Raw genomic sequence first — 20,901 nt, forward strand, 5'->3', positions numbered from 1 at the left:
GTATGGTCTAGACCTGCTCTTTTTGTTATGTGTCCTCAGATAACTGGTTATGATTTAGCATTTTTCATATGAACACAAAATGGATTTGTTTGGACATAAAACATCAGACACCTGATTTAGAAGTACCTGTTTACTTCAAAATACAGGGAGATTGACCTGGCAATGAGGGTCCTAAATCAGCTCTGTGTGAACTAGTTTTCCATTTCCATTTTGTCAGTTTCAGTTTATTCAAATGAATAAAGATTTTCCTTTTGATTTAAACACAGAAATAAATGAGGCAACAACTCATAGGTCTTTGTGTGGATCCGATGTATGCTGGTTTATAAGTGAGAGCGCAATAAGATGAGCTTCCTTTTGCCATTTATTTATGTACATTAGAGAAGATTCAACTTGGACAACGACAAATGAGTACATTTAATCAACACAGCACCACAAACAATGTTTTGCATATACACATTTATTTTCATAATTACATTGACTTGCACTTATTTCATATGATTCAATGATTTAATAACATCAATATTTTTTAATAATGAAGCAAGATGCCTCAACATGAGAGAGAGGAGGGTGCGAAGGGGTGGAGGGAATTGTAGCATGAGCATTAGCTTTGATCTTTAATTAGAAGTTGGTTTATTTCACAATATATGTAGGAATACACAGTCGTCCACATCAGTGGTGTGGAGCAGCAATATGCTCATTAAATTCAGCTCTTGTCCTTCTGACTCTTTCTTTAAAGCATACTTCTCTCTCGCTGTTTATCAGATTTACATCCTTCTAGTCCATATTAAGTTCAGCAGTACAGGGGTAATTTTAAATAAACAGTAAAACCGGAAGGGAACCAAGTAGAGCGCAAGTAAAAAAAAAAAACGTTGAGATAAATGGTTCGACAGCCACTGAGACTGAGTAGTACTGATTAGCTGTTTTTTTTCCAGCTGTTTTTGTTTCTACAGCCATATTTGAGATGGTTGTGCATTTTTGTATGTTTAGTTGCACCACAATGTTCACTATGAATTAGACACCGGAGTTATAAATCATTCACAATCATTGCTTGGTCGTAAGTCGTATCCGAATTCCCTTGAAATTTGGAATAGAAGACTTTTCTCAAACTCTTGGCACTATTTTGAAACAAAATGACAAGAAGGTGTCACTGGACAGACTGGATTTCTAAACACAAGAAGAGCATTAACTGCTCACTCAATAAATGGCTTTCAGAGAATTAAAAGCTGATAATAATAATAAAAAGGTTACTGTATATTACAATGCAAATAATACATGCAACAATTATACTAATGAATATAAGTAGAATATACTATAGAAGCACTGTTACAGGACTTGAATCTTGCTGGCTTACCACAAATGAAAACAACTAGGTGTGTTAAGAGGATCACATGAACAAGCTGGATGTAACATGGTCTGTGCTCGGGTGTCACCACATGACCTGCTGTAGGTATGGACGGGCTTTTATTTGATGCTGGACTGCGTCCACAGAGAGCTGATGTTTCTGGTGTTCATTCAGGGTCAAAGCTGTTTTTCTGATGTGTGTTTCCCACATGGGATGTAGAACACAACACCAGCTTTCTTTACCTGGGGGTCCTTTTCTTGAGGGTATGATGTTTCCTGATATTTGTCTACCAATTATCATGTTACCAAAGTTCCTCATCTAGCCATTTTTACAACAACTGAAGCCTGATTTATACTTCTGCGTTTATCTATGCCGCAGCCTAACTTGGACAACATAAGAAATATAACTACATATTTCTACACGCAGAAATAAAATATCCTGACATAGAACCAAGTCTTGTCGGTTTTAGACTTTGGTTATGAAGTTAATAAACAAGATATGCTTTCGTTGCACTGGTAGGTGGATAATGTTTACTTAGCTAGACTCAGTCTTCCAGTCTTGCATCTGGCATTCTTTGTAACCTTGTCACTGAAGATTGACGTTTGCCTCACCATCATCAAGAAGCTTTTTTTCCTCTCGAGGTTGGTCAGATTTGGCGTCAGCCTGTGATTGGCTGACTGTCCCCTTGGTGGGGACAGGGCTAGAGTCAGTAGGGGTGCCAGCTTGAAGAGCAGCTTTTTCTGCTTCAAAATCTTCCGGAGTTTTCCTCCTAAAGCAACCCAGCTTGTGTAAGAAATAAGAAAAATCATTACAAACATCATTTTAGAGCAAAAAAGCATCATCATGTCTTAATTTAGTTAAGCAACAGCTCTCAGTATGACGTATGTCTTTATCTTGTATTTATATAAAGTACAGGACTGTGATTTGAACCGGAACAATTAAATCACCTTGAACATGATGACTGTGATTATGACGAGAAGCATGAATCCCACAATAACTCCAGTAAAAATGATCTGGGGTTCATTGGGAGGAATTATGAACTCAACTCGAACTTCAGCCTGATGGCAGGGAAGACAAAAACAAGTTTACAAAGTTAGATTGGAGCTTATTTGATCTAAAATTTCGAATAGATGTTTTGTGAACGGACCCATTTCCCTGTTGGATCTTTGTCTTTCCACAGGCCAATTTCATCAGACTTCTGTCAAAAACCAGGATTATTTTGTGTTAAATATGATCAATGGGGTATACTGAAAATCAGTGAAGCTGTATCTTTAGATGGCATTACTGTGGTCAACATACCTCTTGTTTGAAAGGATTCAGCAAATATTTTTGCTTGTCGTAGTCAACATGTATAAAACTTTTAAATTTAACCTCTGCACCATCTCCAGTGTATCGATTGAGAAAGGCAATGTTCTGCAAATTAAGAGCATGCAAATTAATGATATATTCATTGATTTAAACTATTTGTGAATGCTTCAAATGTGGGCACTTGTTTTGTTGCTACACACCTCTGCAAACTGCTTGAGATCTTTAAATTGTACGTCTCCTGACAATATAAACTCAACAGTGGATTCTTTTTCCAGGATGAAACTGTCACACTTAATGATTTTGCAGTATTTTTCCACTGAGCAGTACTGTAAGACAAAAAAAAGTTAATTAAAGGTATAAGTATATTTTTGACACACAGAGTTTGAAATTTATACTGAATATGTCTTACTTACTTCAGATTGTATGTCAGCAATGTTGGCACATTCAGTTTTGTTCTTAAAAAAGATAAAGTAATTGGTTAAAAGAGTAAGAGTTGTGATTCTTTACAGAGCAGCATCGTGTATAAATATATAAGTAGTATTATGGCAGGGGTCAAGTTACCTGTTGGACTTGATGGACATGATAGTTCGTCATTTCAAAGTTATGTTCCAGTTTAGTCGGGAAGAAAAGGGACACGTTGACAGGAAAAGCCTTCAAACCAGGATTATCTATCTGTAAATAGTGAGAGACAGTTGGTGCATTTTTAAAAGAACAGTTTGTCACTTATTTATTATTTTACCAACATCAACCAAAATCAGCATTCTTTGTAACAGCCTGCAGGGGGCCACTGCTTATACAAGTCTTACTGAATGGAAGTGTAAAACAAAATTACCATACTTCTCACTTGATTTATTATCTCAGAACACATTCTCTTAATTGGTTCCTGGTGTCAATTGCTACTTTAAAGTCTTCTCCGATACATCATGATGTGATACATGATAAAGCAGGGGCACAACCTGTGATTGTGACTTAGAGGTGTAGCAATTCATATCCACCCTCATGTGTCAATATGGCCATTTAGACAAATAAACCAAGACGTATAGGCCACAAACCCACTGGTGGTGATATTGGTTGCATCCACTTCCTACATACAGCGTTTTGTTTTATGTTCTGTTAACATTAGTCAGTTATCGCAGCTCTAAACATGCATCCGAACACGATGATTAATTTAAGTTTGCTGCCTTACCTTATATAAGGCAACTATTGTTTTCGGTGCATCATCCTCTGTTGTGAAGTTCAGATAGCTGATGGTATCCTGTCTCCTGGGGGAAAAAAATACAGGATGATGATGATATGCAGGTAGCTATGGGAGGATTGTATGTTGTTATTATACATATATTACAGGGTTACTTACACAGTCACTGCCATCTTAATTTCAAATTTTACTGGGATGCTTTTGGTCAGGGAATTGGCTCTGGTGGTGTTTGAGTTATCACTGAGGATGTAAAAGCAATCATTGTTAATATTAAACATTCAATATTATTTTTATAAAACAGAAGAAATGCTTGGGAAGGCCTCTACCTATTTCCAGTAATAGTCATTGAAATGGTGTCACTCCACTCGTAGTCGGTCAGGATGAGGAAAGAAGTAAGAAATGTTGCCTTCACAGAAAAAAAAACATGATTTTACATTTGATTCGAAGACAAAGAGAAAACTTCTCCATGTGACGAGTTGTGAAAGGTTACAGAGTGTCCTGGTGTCACAGTTGGTGTTTGTGAAACTTGACTTCCGCTTCTAAAAAGATGTCAGAGTGCAGAATGACTCACAGATGATTGACTGCGATACACGGGAAGGCTGACACCACATATCGTTTGGTTGAGTAGTTCTTTTTCTCCGTCACATCTGTGAACCACTGGTCTCGTCCACTGTTTTCAGAACAAAAAGGTTTAATTTGAAATCCTTTAGCATAAAAGCTTTTAGTTTAAATTATAAACAATAAAATGTACTGCAACAGCAGCTAGAGATGACTTTACTATAAAAGCAGAGCACATTTAAAACAGAAAAAAAGACCAAAGCCATCAAAACTAAATAAATTATGAACAAAAAGAGTCAAATCAACCTTAAATGTTCATTAAAAGCATTTTTAAAATGTGTGTTTTTAAAAGTGATTTAAATGACAAGAGAGAATTGCATCCCCGCTCTTTTTGAGTAAGTTGTTCCAATATCTACAGAGTGAATCACTGTGACACCCCACTAACAACAGAAGTCACTTACATTAAACAACATACAGCGATAACCAGTCTATGAAGATAACACTACACTTCCTCAATCTAGGACGCCCGCCTCTGATGTCATATCTCGTTCAAAATCGTCAGGTTTGAAATGTAGACTGCAGACCTGAAGATGTTTTAGACGATCAACCGGTTATTTATTATATATATTATATTATATATTATATATTCTCATCGTATTTCAGATTCTGTACCGCTCTGAGCCATTGCCTGCAGCGAAACTAGTATTTCACTCCAGCGCCTCTCGCTGGGCCGTTCCTTTCAGAGGGAGGGGCGCAATGCACGCTGGGTGTTGTAGGAATCTAGAATGGGTGAAACCACGAGCTGTTTGTACAACTTTCTCCACAGCTATGTCGCAAATTTCTATCGATTATAGAGAACACCAGCTTTGACTGACAGTGGCTTTTCCCAGGGGCGGATTGCTCCTTTAAGTTAGCAAAGGAGTAAATTCCTAGCTTACATTACGTAGGCCTGGGATTTACGCCTTTCCTAAAGATACCAAAGTATTAGTTTTGAGCCACTTTTAATAGTTATATAGAAAGGAAGTGGCTGAATAATTACTGAAGCTACAAGCTGTTTTCTGACCGTAGCTAACAGGATATCAAATATGTTTCCCTCAGCGTTTTCTCTATCTATTGTCTTTTTTGTTGCTGGTCAATCAGAAGGCAGTGAAATGATACAAAAATTGTCAGATTCCTTATGTTAATACCACGTACAACTCAGAACACAGTATAACAGCATTTGAGCTTCCCACCGTGAACATGAAGTCGGAAGAAAAGGGGCTGCTTGTGTGAATATGTGTCAATATTATCTTAAAAGGGCAATTCTAAGAACAGGTAGCAGGTGTAAGAAAGCCATGATCTGTAAAGGTGGACGTGTTTGCTCGACGCAGCAGAGTTTTGTAGCGGGAGAGGGATATTGATGCCAGAAAGAAGGGATAACTAGTTTAAATATTTGATTCAATGTTTGACGTTCGCGTGAACATACACACATACACAACTGTACTTTGATGCACAGGTGTTAGTTTCAAAAACCTTTTCAGGAAGTTTAAAGAGTGAGATGTCAGAGTGAGTTGTGACTAAAAACACTCCACCCACACATCCTGCATTTTTCAATTTCAAATCCTCTAAAGACTTTCTGTTCAGGCATAACAAAGGGCATAACTGTATGTCCACTCCCTCTTTAAGAAGATAGAATAGACATGATGTTTTTTCGCTACCTTTGTTAGAGTCATCCTGGAGAAGGAGAGGCCTGGAGGGTAGTTCATTGTAAGGCTGGTGTTGTACGAGTCTTTCCCAGGATTGGATAGTTTTATTGACACGTTGAAGTAATTATCTTCTGTCACCAACAATGTCGGGGACCTAAGAGAAAGAAAGTACTTCTTACATCTGTTCATGTCATGTTAATATGACAGGTGATGTGCCGTGTGTTTGTCAGATATACGTACGTGAAGTTGAAATCCACCTCAAGTTCAGCAATACACTTGTCATCTCCCCTGCATTGCTTTTCAAAGGGAATCTGTAGACAAATACATTACTATTTATGTCACACTTAAAAACAGGGAGAAATACGGAAATAATCGTGTGAAATAAAACCACAGGATTCCTTCTGAACACAACAAACAGTATGTGTTTAGTGACGATAAAAAGTGCAAATACAACTGTGCAGATGTTGATGGTGATGTGACTGAAAAACAACAGGAATTACTTGAAAAGCTGATCTTTCCTGTGTGGCCACAGTCTAATTTACAGTGTCATATCTGCGTCTTCAGTAAAACTCTGGGGGAGTTTGTCTGTCTGTCTATCTGTTAACAGCTATTTTGCCAGGCATGACTGTCACATCACTGTCACAGATGTGGATGATTGCAGACTTTATCTATCAGCTCTTCTTCTTCTGCCATTGCCGTCCCTGCTGCTGTGTTGACCCTGTCACATCCCCACTGGCACTACACTGCTCCTACCGGTCATGTGCATACTGCATCTCGCTTACGCGTGGAGTTAATTTTTGAGGACGTGCATAGCTGATGCGCCAAACAGATACAGGGAATGTGCGGCAGCCATCATGCGTACCCAAACGCGTAGTTAAAAGCAAGTATATCGCCGGCTTTGGAAACCCAGCCCCTATAAGCCCACTTTTTTCTGACTGGCCAGCATTCCGAAGCCTTCAGAGGCTGCACTTTGTGAGGTACAGATTTGAAACTTCACCCACGTTTAGTCTGGACATCCAACATTGTAAAAATTACATATATGTCTTTAAATGTGAATCAGCCTAATACCCCCTCTTTGTTAGAAATAAAGATGTGCAAAGAAAATCACTAAGGATGGAAATTTATGTGACTGTGCATACCTCCACAACAGCCTTTCTTTTGCTGTCCTCATTCAGGACAGCATTCGCGCTCTCCCTGTCCTCTTGGGAAAAATGTAATTTGATGCCGATGGGTGATAATGTGTCTTGTACACATTTCTGCATGAAAAAATGATGAGCCATTTTAATACTGTTGAAGAAAGTTACAAACAGCAGACAAAAAACAGACCTTACCTTTTAGAAAGTTTCCTTACACAGTCCGCTACAAGACTGAATAAATGTTAAATCCAGATTCAGTCCAGATTATAGTTGGTGAGAGCTTCTTAAAACATATGCAGCGCATGCCCATAATTAATCATACTTTTGAATTTCAGATTCATGATTCATGACATGAATTGAAGGCAAACGTTTGTAAAGAAACAATTTGGATGAATCTGTAACAAAGTGCCTTATGCCAATTGCCCAAAGGCTACTTTTTGGGCTACACCTTACAATTGTAAATAATTCTCACCAACTAGTAAATCTATAAACTTGGCTTGCTTTGATTTTAAGTTCTTTGTGTAGGTTAATGGAAAATATAAGGATATAGTAAGTAGTAGTAAGTATATACAGATATAATGTGTTGGGGTGCATGTTATTATCATGTATTCATACTGGCATGTAGATGGAGTAGTTGAAGCAGGTATCTTTAGTCAGCATGTAGGTAGTGGTGAGGTTCCTGGCTCGTCTGTCTGTTTGACTGAAGAAACCTCGAAATTTGTGTCTCATCGGATCCACGTCGAGCGTGTACGAGATGTTCAGTCCAGAGCTTGGAGCCACTTTAACAGCAAACAGCAGGATTAGATGGAGTGTGCATTGTCAGCAGCTGATAACAAATTATATTGGGTGACATCCCTACCTGCTTCGCTCTTGGTTGTTTCCTCCATTTTAAAACAGGCATTTAAGGTAACCATCAGTAAAGTGTCAGTTTTTCTGCCCCAGCAGTCAATGTCCTTAGTGCTTATCTCCTCAGGTTGAAAAGAAAGACGTGCGATGACATTAAAGACAGGTCTGGAGCTGAAAGACAGAAAGAAACTAGTATTTGACTTGAACGTGATATTTTTGTAAGGACAACTGTGTACTACTGGATGAAGGATGTGTAACCAAGGCAACAGCTCACTTCCCTTTGGCAAAGCTAAGATTGAATTTGATTTGAGTTGGAAGAAGTTTTAACAGGAAAAAAGGAGATGATTGACAGTTCTTCCTTTACTCACATCAAAAAGAATACTTCATACACATGAGTGACACACTTGTACACGGTATCCATACCTTAGGACAACAACCTTCCCCTGTGATCCGACGACAATATCTGGAAGACCGTCCTCCCCAAGGTCGATGTCCCCGTCAATGGCCTGTCCAAAGAATCTGAGCCCAAGACTTATTTTCTGTCCCATAATTCTCTGCAGTATCAGAGATTTGACAATGTAAACAAAGCATTTCTCAGAATGAGACAGATAAAAGTTTTTCTGAAGAGTGATTTCAAAAATAACTGAAAACTAGAATCTTCAATTTGGTCACTGCCTTATTATGTGTTCAGATCAAAAGGGAAACACATTTTCACCTTGTGTTTGACCACCGAACAGTTTGTTTAAACACAAGCTGTGAATATTTGCCCTTCCAGGTAAGTCTTAAAACCGAATGTTACTGAGTTCATAACGTCATCTGGAGGACCACGCAGCTCGGTAAATTTTAGTGTCTTATCGAGGAGCTGTGTTAGCTAAATTTGCTGTCAGCTACTTGAGGTAGACCAGTGCCCATTTTTATGACTTGTTAGCTAGGTCAGGCTCAGCAAAGCTAGGTGCCAGGGATACGTTGTACGAACACCATCTACCACCCTTTCAGCTGCTAAGCGCCTTTATATCTGCACTGGTGCGTGGCCTTTTAACTGCATCTAATCACAATATCATAAATCAGCTCATGTCTGTTTATTACAGCTGTAGAACCAAAAAGAAAAAGATTTAGCTCTGATTGATCCCCAACAACTTTTTAATTATTATTTTTTGAATGGATTTCAGATCGATCATCTCTAATGTAACGTCAAGATACCGGTAAATTTCAACACTGATAGGCTGTGCAACACAAAGTCACAATATTTATCCACTCAAGTTGCACTGTGTGAAAACATTGTTAAACATTTTAACAATTCCACCGTGAGGACCAGCTCCTTTTTCACCCAAAAAACATGCACTGTCAGATTATTCCCTGTCTCACCTGACTGAAATTGCTGCGCATCCCTCTGTGCTTGTCACCAAGGTAGATGTACACAACCCCCCTGTTATCATCCTCTAGGGGGGCTCCAATAGCAACATCACGGAGACCATCTCCATTCAGGTCTGCAAGACTGGATATGGTGGTGCCAAATCTCCCCATGGATGGTGCAGTTACTTCCAGTTCCCTGATCAGTTGCTTCTGAAATAAGAATATGTGTTTGTCGATAATGAAAATAATTATCTCCCAGTTAACCTCATTTAATTTCAAACACAGAATCTGAGCCCACCTCATCAGTCAGCGTGTACACGTAGATCTGACCCTCTCTCTTCACCTGAGGCTGGTAAAACAGTGGAGCTCCCACCAGCAGGAAATCAGTGTCACCGTCTGAGTTGACGTCGACTGAGCACAGCTCTGCACCAAAGTAGGAACCAAACTAAAAGACAAAATTTGTATCATTCCAGTTAAAAAAAATATACACGGCTTGAACTATTTTAGAGAAACCTACATGCAAACACAAGCTGTGTTTCTTCTACCAAAATGTGATGCAAGGCACGGAAGTTCTCTGGTTTCCTGCCACCGCTGAAATAAGAAGGGGCACTATGTCTCTCCTTTATATAAACTGAATCTCTAAATGCAAAAAAAAATGTAACGGAGCATACTTTATTAAGTACAGACAAATATTAGGGCCAAGCATAAGAAACAAATGGGAGATGGAAGTATTTTTTAAATCCATTTTCTTATCTAATCATTTGGAGAATAAAGTTGACGCCTTCAGTTTAAGTGCCAGGTCAATGAAAAGATAAAGTAAGAAAAAAAAGTCCATAAATGTTGATTATAAAATCTGACTGTCTGAATAAATTTGTTTTACAATTACAGATGCAAAGTGCGGCGTAGGTGCACCTTTTATAAAAATGTGCAAAGGAACACTATTTCAGTGGTTTCTGAGAGGAAGCCAGAGAACTTCCTGGCACTAGCACCTAGTGTTACTCGAAGAAAAACTCTGTGTTTGCAGGACATTCAATTTTTGTCCTATGTTTTCTTTGAATAAGTGAATGATAGATTTCTTTAAGGCAAAAATACAGTTTAGTTCATCTGAGTTAATTTATCTAATCTGAGCAACCCTGCAAATATCAACCTAAGGTTCTTATACAGCACATATAATGGAAAAAGTAACTCTGTTGGACAGTCTCCTGTTATTCAAGGAGAAACTAGACTCGTGAAAAAATTACCCACACCAGCTCTGACAAGAATATAACAAAAAGGCTGTCTTTCATTTGTAAGGGCAGATAGCGGTTTAAACATGCTAAGCTAACCCCCTTAAAAACAAACCATAAACGAAATTATTACTTTTCAGAATATGGATAATGACGCAGGAAACTTTTCCAATACAGTTACCAACCTGGTCTCCATTTATTCTCTGGGCTGCGTTCCAGGTCGTTCCATTGTGTCTGAAAAGTATAACCTGTCCCGTGTGCTGAAACCTTGGTGCACCCGTGAAATACAGTGAAGCGTTATTCCTCTCTCCCACAGAAACAGAGTATCCTGGAACACAAGACACAAGTGAGAATCTACTTAATATTTACTCACATCGAAGCCATTATTGTGCAGTGACAGAAGCATTCAGCTTCTAAAATGATTCTTGATGTTCAATACCCATGTAGGAGTCCATCTGCATGTTTGGAACTTCAATAGTAGTTTCAGTTTTTCCATGAAGCTCTTGAAGAGAACCACTCCAGCTGTTTGCCCCCACTGAACCCAGAATCAAGGTGTCCTGTGGACAGAAATGTGCAGGTCTGGTCAGAGCACAGAGAGTGGAGCTACCAACATGAGCTATGTTGGAAGATGACTTTGAGGTTTAACTGTCAGGCTACTTTGATTGAGGCTTTGGTGAGGTTTGGTGATGTCTGAGAAAAGACCGCAGATCAAAAAAAATTGTGTTGTCTCCTTTTTTCAAGTGCAAAACATTAGATGACTGTCGCACAAGTTTACTTTAAAAATGCTGCCGGGATTGTCCCCATAAAAGTCAAATATGAGATATGCTTGATTAACTCTTTTTACCAACAGTAGTGTAGTATTGGGTATAGCTTAATATATATATTTTATAGACAACATATTCTCACATAGAATAACAATCTCGAAGATTTTCATTTAGATAAATGTCTGTTAATGACTGCTGAAAGCCTTTGCATTTGCAGAATTACGGACTGGGTGTCTGGTGCGACAGAAAAAAACCCCAAGTGGCACCCAGTTAGTGATGCGTTTTCCATCAACCAGCAGTGGTTGGTCTGCCAGAGAAGGTAGGCGGAGCTAAGTGGCTGCTTTTCCGGTCTCTGCAAGTGTTGCGACTAAACAGTAATCTACTATGGCTGAACAAACAAAGAAAAGATCGATGACTACAGATACAACTTCAAAAATAACTGAAAATCCAAAGAGAAAGAAACAAATTGGACGCTCAGATGAAGCAAACAGCAAAAAAAGGAAAGCGACCGTCAGCGAGGAAAATCAAGAGTTACAACTGGAGCCAACCGTGGACGTCACACATGCAACACTGTCTGGATATCTGGGAAATGTGCTCCCGCAATTACCATTTATCGCCATGGGTGCCGCCAAAGAGAACGAAACTGAGATCTCTCTACTGAGAATAGTCACATAATTTTAAAAAAATCACTATAGCCTTTTGAGAACAAACGTCCTTTACCTATATAACTACCTCTCAAAGTTGATCACTGATCTTATCACAATATTTGATAACTTACACACAAATGGTCTGCAGCAGATGACCGAGGGTCGGTGACGAGCCCGACGCCACTGTATTGAGGACTGTACCTCTGTACATGGCACGCTTTAACCACTGGGCCAAATCTGCGCCCCTAATTCCTGCTTTATAAAATGTTCTGAAAGATCTTTTACAGGAAATGCTATTTGTATAAAGACGCTGTTTACCTGTATTAAAGAGTAGTTAGCAATAACTGTGATGATTGACTATATTTCATTTTGTCATTTAGACTTCACTCACCTTGTGGAAGACAGCACTGAATCCACTCTGTGACATTTCATTAGTCATGTCTCCTGCCCGAGCCACTTTGGAGCCTAAATATTAAAACATTCGTGTTTAATGTAACTATTGGAGGCATGAAATGGATTGCTGACATCATTGTAAAAAAGAGGTTGAAAAAAAAAAAAATGAACATCACCTTCCAAATTAAAAACCTTTACTTGGAAGTTTTCCAGTACACCTGTCAGTCTGTCGTAGTTTTTGATTTTGAAGGCATTTTTGTCCTTTGGCTCAGAGGCAATGGCCCTAAATTTATCCAGTTTAGCATCTTTGACCTGAAATCAGAATTAGTTTGAGATTATGCCTCAATACATTTTTGCACAACATTGGGCTAAAAGCTGAATTGAGGAAGTTTTACTAATTGTTTAGCTGTAATGATTCTAACAGTTTAACAAGAACATTTTCTTGAAGACAAAATATGAAATGTTGCCATGCTGGTAAAACATGTCTTAACTATTGTTTTTAGTATAGTATAGCTGTGTATCATTTGCATAGCAGTGAACAGAACAGCTCCAAGGATTGATCCTGGGGGAATACCAGCATTTCTTTTTTTCTTATCCAAGTCTCACAGCAGTTTGTGAAAAAGTCATGACAATATAGTTTACAGAATTATGCACATGGACACGCATTTGTTCATCTGTTGTCAATCAGCATGAATGTCAAGTCAATGTATTTCAATTGGAAGTTAATTTTGTCCAAGCCACATGAAAGCCTTTTTATGTCAGTCAGCATGATCTTAGATTTCTGGCAGACAGGAGACAGCTGCTCGTCCCGAGTGAATCCAAAAGTAAGCTCTGACTTACCTTAAAAAAACAAAACAATGATCTTTTCCTAAACCTTTTAATGCCTATAAAACGGAGTTGAACCCAGGGCTGCCACGCCTAGGACAAAGCCTCTATACATGGGGTGCACACTTTAACCACTGAACTAAACCGGCGTCTCGTACATGATCTTTTTATTATTATATTTTCGTGACTGTTTCATAAACTGCTGTGATTCAAGGTTGTTGTTTAGCGTGTGTAAATTAATTGAGCTACAGGGATCGATCTGTTGGACAAATAAGAGAGGAAAACGAGACATTTTGAATCATGCGACAGCTTACCCCAATGACAAAGCGAACAATGTTTTTGTCATCATATCTCTGAATGATCTTGAATCTGTCCGTGTCACTGGGATCTCCATCTGTGATTAGTGCCAGAACTTGAGTTGCATCAGAAGAGGCGCCTGAAGCCGGGTTTTCAAATAATTCTTCCCTGAAACAAATATAAAAGAAGTATTTTAAATGCTCCGATTAAACAGCTTTAGATAACAATGAACATTACTTCCAAAAATAAGATGCTCATCATCTTTCAGTCGTACTTATTAAGCGTCTTTCCCTCAACAACAGCAGTGATTTGAATGTTTTTCAGTTCTTCAATAGTGTGAGAACTGTTTGTATGATGAAACTGAACTTACAATACAAAGTTGAGTGCTTTGTGTGTGTTGGTGAGAGACTTCATATGCTTTTCTCTTTCAAGTTTTTCGAGAGCAGTGCCGTCCTTATAGTCATTAAAGTCAAAAACTTTCCTGTTTTCGGTGGAGAACTGAACAGCTGCAAACTGAACAAAAATAATACAACATTCATATAACATTATGTTAATGTAATTTGCAAATAAATGCTCTAAAGTCTTCAGTAGCTCAGTGACCTTGATTGATGTGTTCTTCAGGGAGTTCATTATGTCCATTATGAAAAGCTTATTCTTGGTGAACTCTTCTTCAGTCATACTCGCAGATCCATCAAAGAGAAACACGAGGTCCACTGTCTTCTTTGTGCATTCTGACAAAATACACAGTCAAAATGTTTGAATATTTAGTTAGGACAGGATGTTATAACCATAGAGTTGTAAAAGTATTTTACCTTGAAAAACGGGTGCGAAAGAGGAGATTTGCTGGAATTGATCCGTGATCTTGTAACACAAACTGTTCAGATAGGAGTTCTCGTAACATCCATGGACAACACTTGGGCTGCAAACCTAGAAACAAGAATTTGATTCGTTTGTCTTGCAAAGAAATATCAGACAGAGAGAGAGTATATTTTTGATTGTCTAAAAGTCATTATTTTGTAAGTTTCTTACAGTGAATTGTGGGCTCGTTCTTGAGGTCCGATCTTCAGCTATCGACATGCCAAAGTGCTTGACTTGTATTGTTGCCTCTTTCAGAGAAATGTCTACAACAATATCATTTCATGAGTCATCATCTTGTCAGCTACATTATTATATCCTGATTATAATGCTGGAATTGATTGTGTAATATTGACTTTAAGACTACATATATGAACCTTTCGGGTTGAAGCACTGGTTGGTTTGGTTTTGTTTAAGTTTGCATATTCCCCCAGATCCATTTTGCTGCAGAGGTGCTGTAACGAGTACCCTGTGAATGACGTCAACAACCACAATAACCATTTCAGTGGTGAGGTGATATAAACAGTTTATAGTGAAATAAAACTCTTCCTGTAATGCTACAGGAAGTCACAGGATACATCATCATTCAAAGTGATAAAACCACATAGCGTTACCACTCTTCATTATAGCTTCTTATTAACTACTTTAATCTTCCATCTCCACACTTAAGTTACATTCAAAAGGAAACCACACATGTCTTAACTATATTAACATCAACTGAACCCTGAAGATGTAAACTCACCCTTTGTTTGTGCCGGACATGAACTGAAGCACTTTGTATCCAAAGAAATCTTTTTCATCACCAACATAAACAGCAGGATCCGTCATATCAATGTTGAAAGCCCAGTGAACGTGGATGGCTGCAATGTTTAAAATAAGACCATATATCAAAGGGTTTGTGTGCCTTAAATGTGAAATCATGACAAAAAACAATCACAATTTGAGCAACATAAAATAACAATTCACTGCTACAGCTGGAAGTTAAAAATGCTTTTATTTACTATATTTTTTTTCTTGACAAAACCCACTATTCTATATCACAAAAACCTCTCTTTAGCAACAGTTTCAGCTTCAAGTTTATGTTTAATTAATTTGGCTTTTTTCATGGTGGCAGAGGTAACTCAGTACATTAAAGACCAGCTCCAGTCATGTTTTAAGACATACAATGCTCTGCTTGAAATAATAAATTGTGTCTGATATGTTTTTTTCTGCAAAATACGTTTAATCACGTTGTAAAAATCCTCCAGGTATCTCCTGGTCCCTGCCCACTAGGTACTACGTTTCTCCTTTAATAAAATTACAGCACATCTCTGCCATCGTTTAGTGGCAACTTGTTGAAACTTAGCTAGCTTGAAATGTAGTAATTAGTAGTAGTAACATTAACGTTGGTAGTCAGTATTGACTTTGCAAAAATTACAATGATGGTTACAGCTGGCTCGCACATCGCCGAAGTGGTTGATCTCATGATGGCCTTGTGTAAACAGGTTGTTGCAACACTTGTCATTGTTCACGCCTGCTAATTGTGTGTACATCAAGTATTTCACAAGTTTTTTCACTGGTGGAAGAGCAGATATAAGTGAACCTCAGTCGACCTGGGAAGTCGGTGACAGTGTTAATGTTAAAGAGAACTTAAACATTGTTTAACATCGTTTGACTCCAGATGGATAGCTTAAAAATTGAAACTTCCAAACTGAAAATGGAAGAAGAATGAGAGATTTCATCTCATCTGTCTTCTTATAAGACATATTCTTTGGTAACTGGAAAACAATTTTCATGTAGTTTTCAGCCAAACGCTGACTTAAATGACATCATATGATCACACAACTCAGAACTCCTTCTTGAGCCTCAAATGTGGCTCCCCAACACGCAGAAACTGACTTTGATGAGTAAAACTGGACTTACCCTGTAAGTGCAAGGCAGAGTTGCATAAAATCCACAATTTCTCCTTAAAACTTTCTTTTCTTGTTGAGGCAATCTCAGACCCCATCGGCTATAGCCTGACGACAATATAGCCTACCGTACTATTTCATACTGCTAAATGTTGCTCATATTACCGTTATGTCACTTTATCTCGCACCATGTCACTTTAGATTGCCACTTATGTCACGTTTGTATACCAGTAGTGCAGCTCTATCTATTCCTATTTCTGTTTGTATTTGCCTTCTTGCTACTTGACTTGTGCTGTTGCAACAACCGAATTTCCTCTATGGGGATCAATAGGTACTATCTTATCTTATCTTAGTGTTGTGACGTTAGTGGACGATCCGAACGGCTCTTTGGTGCGAATGACGAGAACCATGTCGTAGGTGAGAGCTATTCTTTTTATAGTTGTGCCCAAATTTCACTGCCTGCCCTAGATCCACTCCCCTTTTTGCCAAATTACTACAGGCAGCTTTTTTTAACTGCAATTTCACTATACTAGGACACGTGCAGCGGAAACTCATAACTGCAAGTGGATTACTTGATTTTTAAACTGTGATAAACTGCTTGTGGATCATATCTCTGACCCACACCGTCTCTCACCCTTGTCAGTTCTGGATCATCCCCTATTAAAAACTTTAAGTCTCCTTACTGAATAAATACAGACACGATCGGTCTGTATTTCTGTGCACACTGTGTAAATACATTTACATGTGCTGGAGTGACATGAGAAATAAATAAAAATAAAATTTTTAAGAGACACAGCGGAAACATGTTAAATCAGACAGGAATGAGAGCCGAGTTGTCTCTCTGTTTCCACAGCAACGATCACGTGGATACAGAGAGAGTGGGAGGTGCTTAATGTGGCCCAGGACACATGTGCGTACACACTGCCAGACGTGTGTGGATAAATGCATCCCAGACCACCTCCGTATGTGGCCTGAGTGATCAGATCTGAATGCATTCTCAATCCGTCCTGGGAGTGTTCACACCTGTACTTACGCATTTGGAGACGCATTGAAATACAAAGTGTGAATGCTAGTACTTAGAGCTGACCACTTGTGATTGGACCACCTAGGACACATGTTAATACCAAGTGTGTTAAGGGCCATAGTGCCAACGGACATCTCTGTAGTCATACAGAGTTGTATCATAAAGAACGATGAGCTGCCGGAAAGATCCAGCTCCCTTCAAAGAGCAGTCAGTCCAAACACTAAGAGCCTCATGGGGACGATGGTGAACATGCCAGGCGTGTAGCCAATGGTAAGCATAAAAAAATACATTTCTTGTGATTTACTTTAATTAACAGGTCTTGCCTTTGCTGAAATTTCAACATCATGATGCAAATTAGTAAAAAGTAAAAATGAAGCTTTATTTGTTGAATGGAGGTGGATCTGATGCATTCAAGGAAGTCAGGAAACCTGAATGCTGAACAGCTTTCGTGACACCGCGCCTAGGGAATTTATCTCAAGTTGAATTTTAGATCTAGAAAAGATTGTTAGCTGAACTTCCTTGCAGAAGTCTGTTTATAGAGATTAATAAGAAGGTAAATCGTGGTCAGATGACGCTGATGAGAGTCTGGATGTCATTGTGGCACATTACATTCATTACATTCTACAATTCAATGTAGAATCTGTAAGAGATTACTCTAGAAGTAAATTCACCTAAATCATTGTCAAGAGTTAAAGAAGGTCAAACATTTTTTTCATTTGCTTGTATCTGGTCTCTTTTTGTACTTTTGAACATTAGATCAAATAAGTGTGTACTTTATAATGTCAGAGGTTTAGGTCATGGTGATAAAGCCACAGAGAACTATCACTGGACATAGCATTTTTTTTTTTAGCTCTACTGAGTGTTACTGAGCATTCCCAGCCCCGAACGTCAGACAAGACTAGCATATATAGATGATAAAATATAAGATCTTTTCGCAGCTTAAGAGACTGATAATTCCCTCATAGTTTGGAGACGACCAAAACAGAGCTAAAAGGAGAGTGAACATGTAGCTATGCTTGTCAGGTGGATAGAGATGAACGCTAATGTTTCTGTGTATCTGCTGGATGTGTTATTTCCACTACTTTGATAAGAAGTTCACCACAGTGCTTTATGTCTGTGTTAGGTTTAAAGCATTTTGTGCAAAAAAAAGAAAGAAAAAAAATCTTTTATCATGTTTCAGAGCATTAACTCAAAAAAACATTTTTTCACTATTTGTGTAGAAAGATTGAACTGAAGTTTTGATATATCCACCTCTAAAGTGTTTTTTTTTGCCCCCTCGCAGCAGTTAAGTCAAATGAAAAACAAGAAATGTTCTGGTTTCTGTGAATAACCCACAGACATTTCAGTTTCCACTGCGCAGTAACTTCTGTAAAACGTGTTTCAACGATAGCTGGTAAAAGCCTTAGCAAGAAGCTACAGGAATTATAGAAGATATGTGGGTTTGTGGCCTAACACACGCATTTCCTGAGCTTCTGCACTTTACATTAAACTGTTAGTGTTAGTACTTCATTCTATTAATACAATATGAAAACATTTTTGAAATATTGATCATGTAAGTGAATTCATAAGGTTTAAAAAAAATTAAAAACTTAGCATATTTAATCTCTCAAGGGTTTTAGCTCCAAGTCACCCAACATCTTTCCTAAAACATTCATGAATAATTACTATCTTTCCTTTCGTAGAGAAAATCTGACTCATAACAGACTCAACATGTATAAAAAATTAGAACTTACCGACAGCCACCAAGTAGGTGAGCAGGAAGATGCCGCCCTGCCCATGCATCTTTCTCGACTGACAGATTTGCTGCTGTTGCCTGTGATGCTGCCTGTGCAATATTTCCTGTGGGCTTTTTTTTCTACATATAAAGGCACTTCCGCAACAGGCGGTGGAGAGACTTGGCTCTTAGCTTTTTCCCTCCTGCTTCTCCTTTTATTTTGTAATTCCTTAGCCCTTAGTTATGCACTTCTTAAAAGATATTTGAGTGACGTTTTTTATCTAAATGAAAAAATTTGCCACAGAATGAACGAAGTTGTGCTTACTGAAAGCAGCCCCACCCATTCTCACAACTGAGTGTATCACTTTGTGAGCACGTCTGTAGAAGTGAAACATAGTATAGAGAAATAGACAAATTTGTGGTTACACAGTCTATTGAGTCAACACAAGTACCGTGCAAGGGAAGCTCATCGTTCTTTATGATACAACTCTGTATGACTACAGAGATGTCCGTTGGCACTATGGCCCTTAACACACTTGGTATTAACATGTGTCCTAGGTGGTCCAATCACAAGTGGTCAGCTCTAAGTACTAGCATTCACACTTTGTATTTCAATGCGTCTCCAACCAGGATATTTCCCCTTTGTTTGTTTTTTTGTTACGTTTGTTTTTTATCAAAACCACACACACTTTATTTCCATATCATACACTGTAACATTATGGATTTACAGTTATTTATAGAATGGTAAAATGGACTGTACTTATTTAGCACTTTTCCAGTCTTCCAACCACTCAAAGCGCTTTTACACTACATGCCACATTCACCCATTCACACACTCATTCACACAGTGGTGGAGAACACGACTAGGGTAAATGCAAAAGAGACAGTGCCTAAAAGAATAACAATATTACAAAAAGTAATCTACAAAAATAAGCCGAAAGTATTGGTGGCAATTCAATTGACAGTATTATTGACAGGTATTGTAAAAGCTATGATGTTATTGCTGTTGAGTGCACATTTAGACACTGGATCTGGTACAGTTTGAACGGTTTATTGTGGTTGCAGGTTTACAGGTTTCAAAGTGATGATTTTATATCATTAATGCATCCTCTGTTTGATTTCTCTCTTTGGTAAGTAAGGTAAGTACAAAGGCAATGGTGATTCCTTTGTTCTCAGTTTGGTGTGAAAGGAATTGACAGGTCTGAGGGCGGGCTTTATAAGCATATAGATTTAAACTGAACATGATTAGCTACAAGAGGCAAAGGTGTATTAGATTGGGGCTGCACGGTGGTGCAGTGGTTAGCGCTGTCGCCTCACGGCTAGAAGGCTCCTAGTTCAAATCCCGGTTCGGACGCAGTGGGCCCTTCCGTGAGGAGTTTGAACTTTCTCTCCGTGCATGCGTGGGTTTTCTCCAAGAACTCTAGCTTCCTTAAATTGCCCATTGGTGTGAGTGTGAGAGTGGAAGGTTGTCTGTTTCTATGTGTGAGCCTTGTGATTGAGTAGCGATCAGTTCAGGGTGTACCCCGCCTCTAGCCCCCTGCAACCTTCAACAGAATAAGCAGTATAGATGATGAATGGATGGAAATTCAATTGTCCACTGATTGTAGATATTTTGATTTTGCTTAATTTCCCCTTTGTTTTCACTTTTTGGTGTGTCTATTGTTTGTGACTGCTGTTCCTCTCTGCATAGCACTTTCGTTGTTTTGGCTGACCGCTGGGGTCAGACACTTATAACGTATACACACGTATACACGTATAAAAAGATGGACGACATGAAAGCTCCCTAAAAGTGAAGCTCCCTGCTGACTGCTGCAGTATAGGTCATAAAGCCACCTCCTCCATGT

At 38.6% G+C, this 20,901-nt stretch overlaps 1 protein-coding gene across 1 annotated transcript; it reads right to left on the minus strand.

Moving 5' to 3' along the window:
- Window positions 1–385: 385 nt before the first annotated feature.
- LOC138604853 (integrin alpha-L) lies at window positions 386–19,157 on the minus strand. The gene is made up of 31 exons (XM_069676875.1): window positions 19,077–19,157; window positions 15,173–15,290; window positions 14,808–14,899; window positions 14,605–14,696; window positions 14,388–14,502; window positions 14,176–14,306; window positions 13,946–14,088; window positions 13,593–13,743; window positions 12,630–12,765; window positions 12,452–12,525; window positions 11,089–11,206; window positions 10,835–10,977; window positions 9,722–9,868; window positions 9,436–9,633; window positions 8,494–8,624; window positions 8,084–8,241; window positions 7,840–8,003; window positions 7,228–7,344; window positions 6,329–6,399; window positions 6,101–6,242; window positions 4,417–4,515; window positions 4,172–4,251; window positions 4,005–4,085; window positions 3,837–3,912; window positions 3,212–3,322; window positions 3,064–3,105; window positions 2,851–2,976; window positions 2,642–2,755; window positions 2,490–2,540; window positions 2,290–2,400; window positions 386–2,125 (listed from the first exon to the last, which is right to left on the minus strand). The coding sequence occupies exons 1-31, from the start codon at window positions 19,123–19,125 to the stop codon at window positions 1,928–1,930; spliced, it is 3,579 nt and encodes a 1,192-aa protein (XP_069532976.1). The 5' UTR covers window positions 19,126–19,157; the 3' UTR covers window positions 386–1,927.
- Between the last annotated feature and the right edge of the window lie 1,744 nt (window positions 19,158–20,901).

Source organism: Semicossyphus pulcher, unplaced genomic scaffold (assembly GCF_022749685.1).
Source record: "Semicossyphus pulcher isolate SPU_LCO1_2020_fin unplaced genomic scaffold, fSemPul1.0.p SCAF_27, whole genome shotgun sequence".
NCBI classification, from domain to species: domain Eukaryota; kingdom Metazoa; phylum Chordata; class Actinopteri; order Labriformes; family Labridae; genus Semicossyphus; species Semicossyphus pulcher.

Bases quoted from the DNA above. Each gene is read 5' to 3' on its own strand.
- LOC138604853 (XM_069676875.1), bottom strand. From the start codon at position 19,125: ATGCATGGGCAGGGCGGCATCTTCCTGCTCACCTACTTGGTGGCTGTC. The intron at 12,526-12,629 runs GTGATGTTCATT...TTTAATATTTAG, and splicing joins AAAGGTTTTTAATTTGGAAG to GCTCCAAAGTGGCTCGGGCA. The intron at 4,516-6,100 runs GTAGCGAAAAAA...TTCTGAAAACAG, and splicing joins CCAGGATGACTCTAACAAAG to TGGACGAGACCAGTGGTTCA.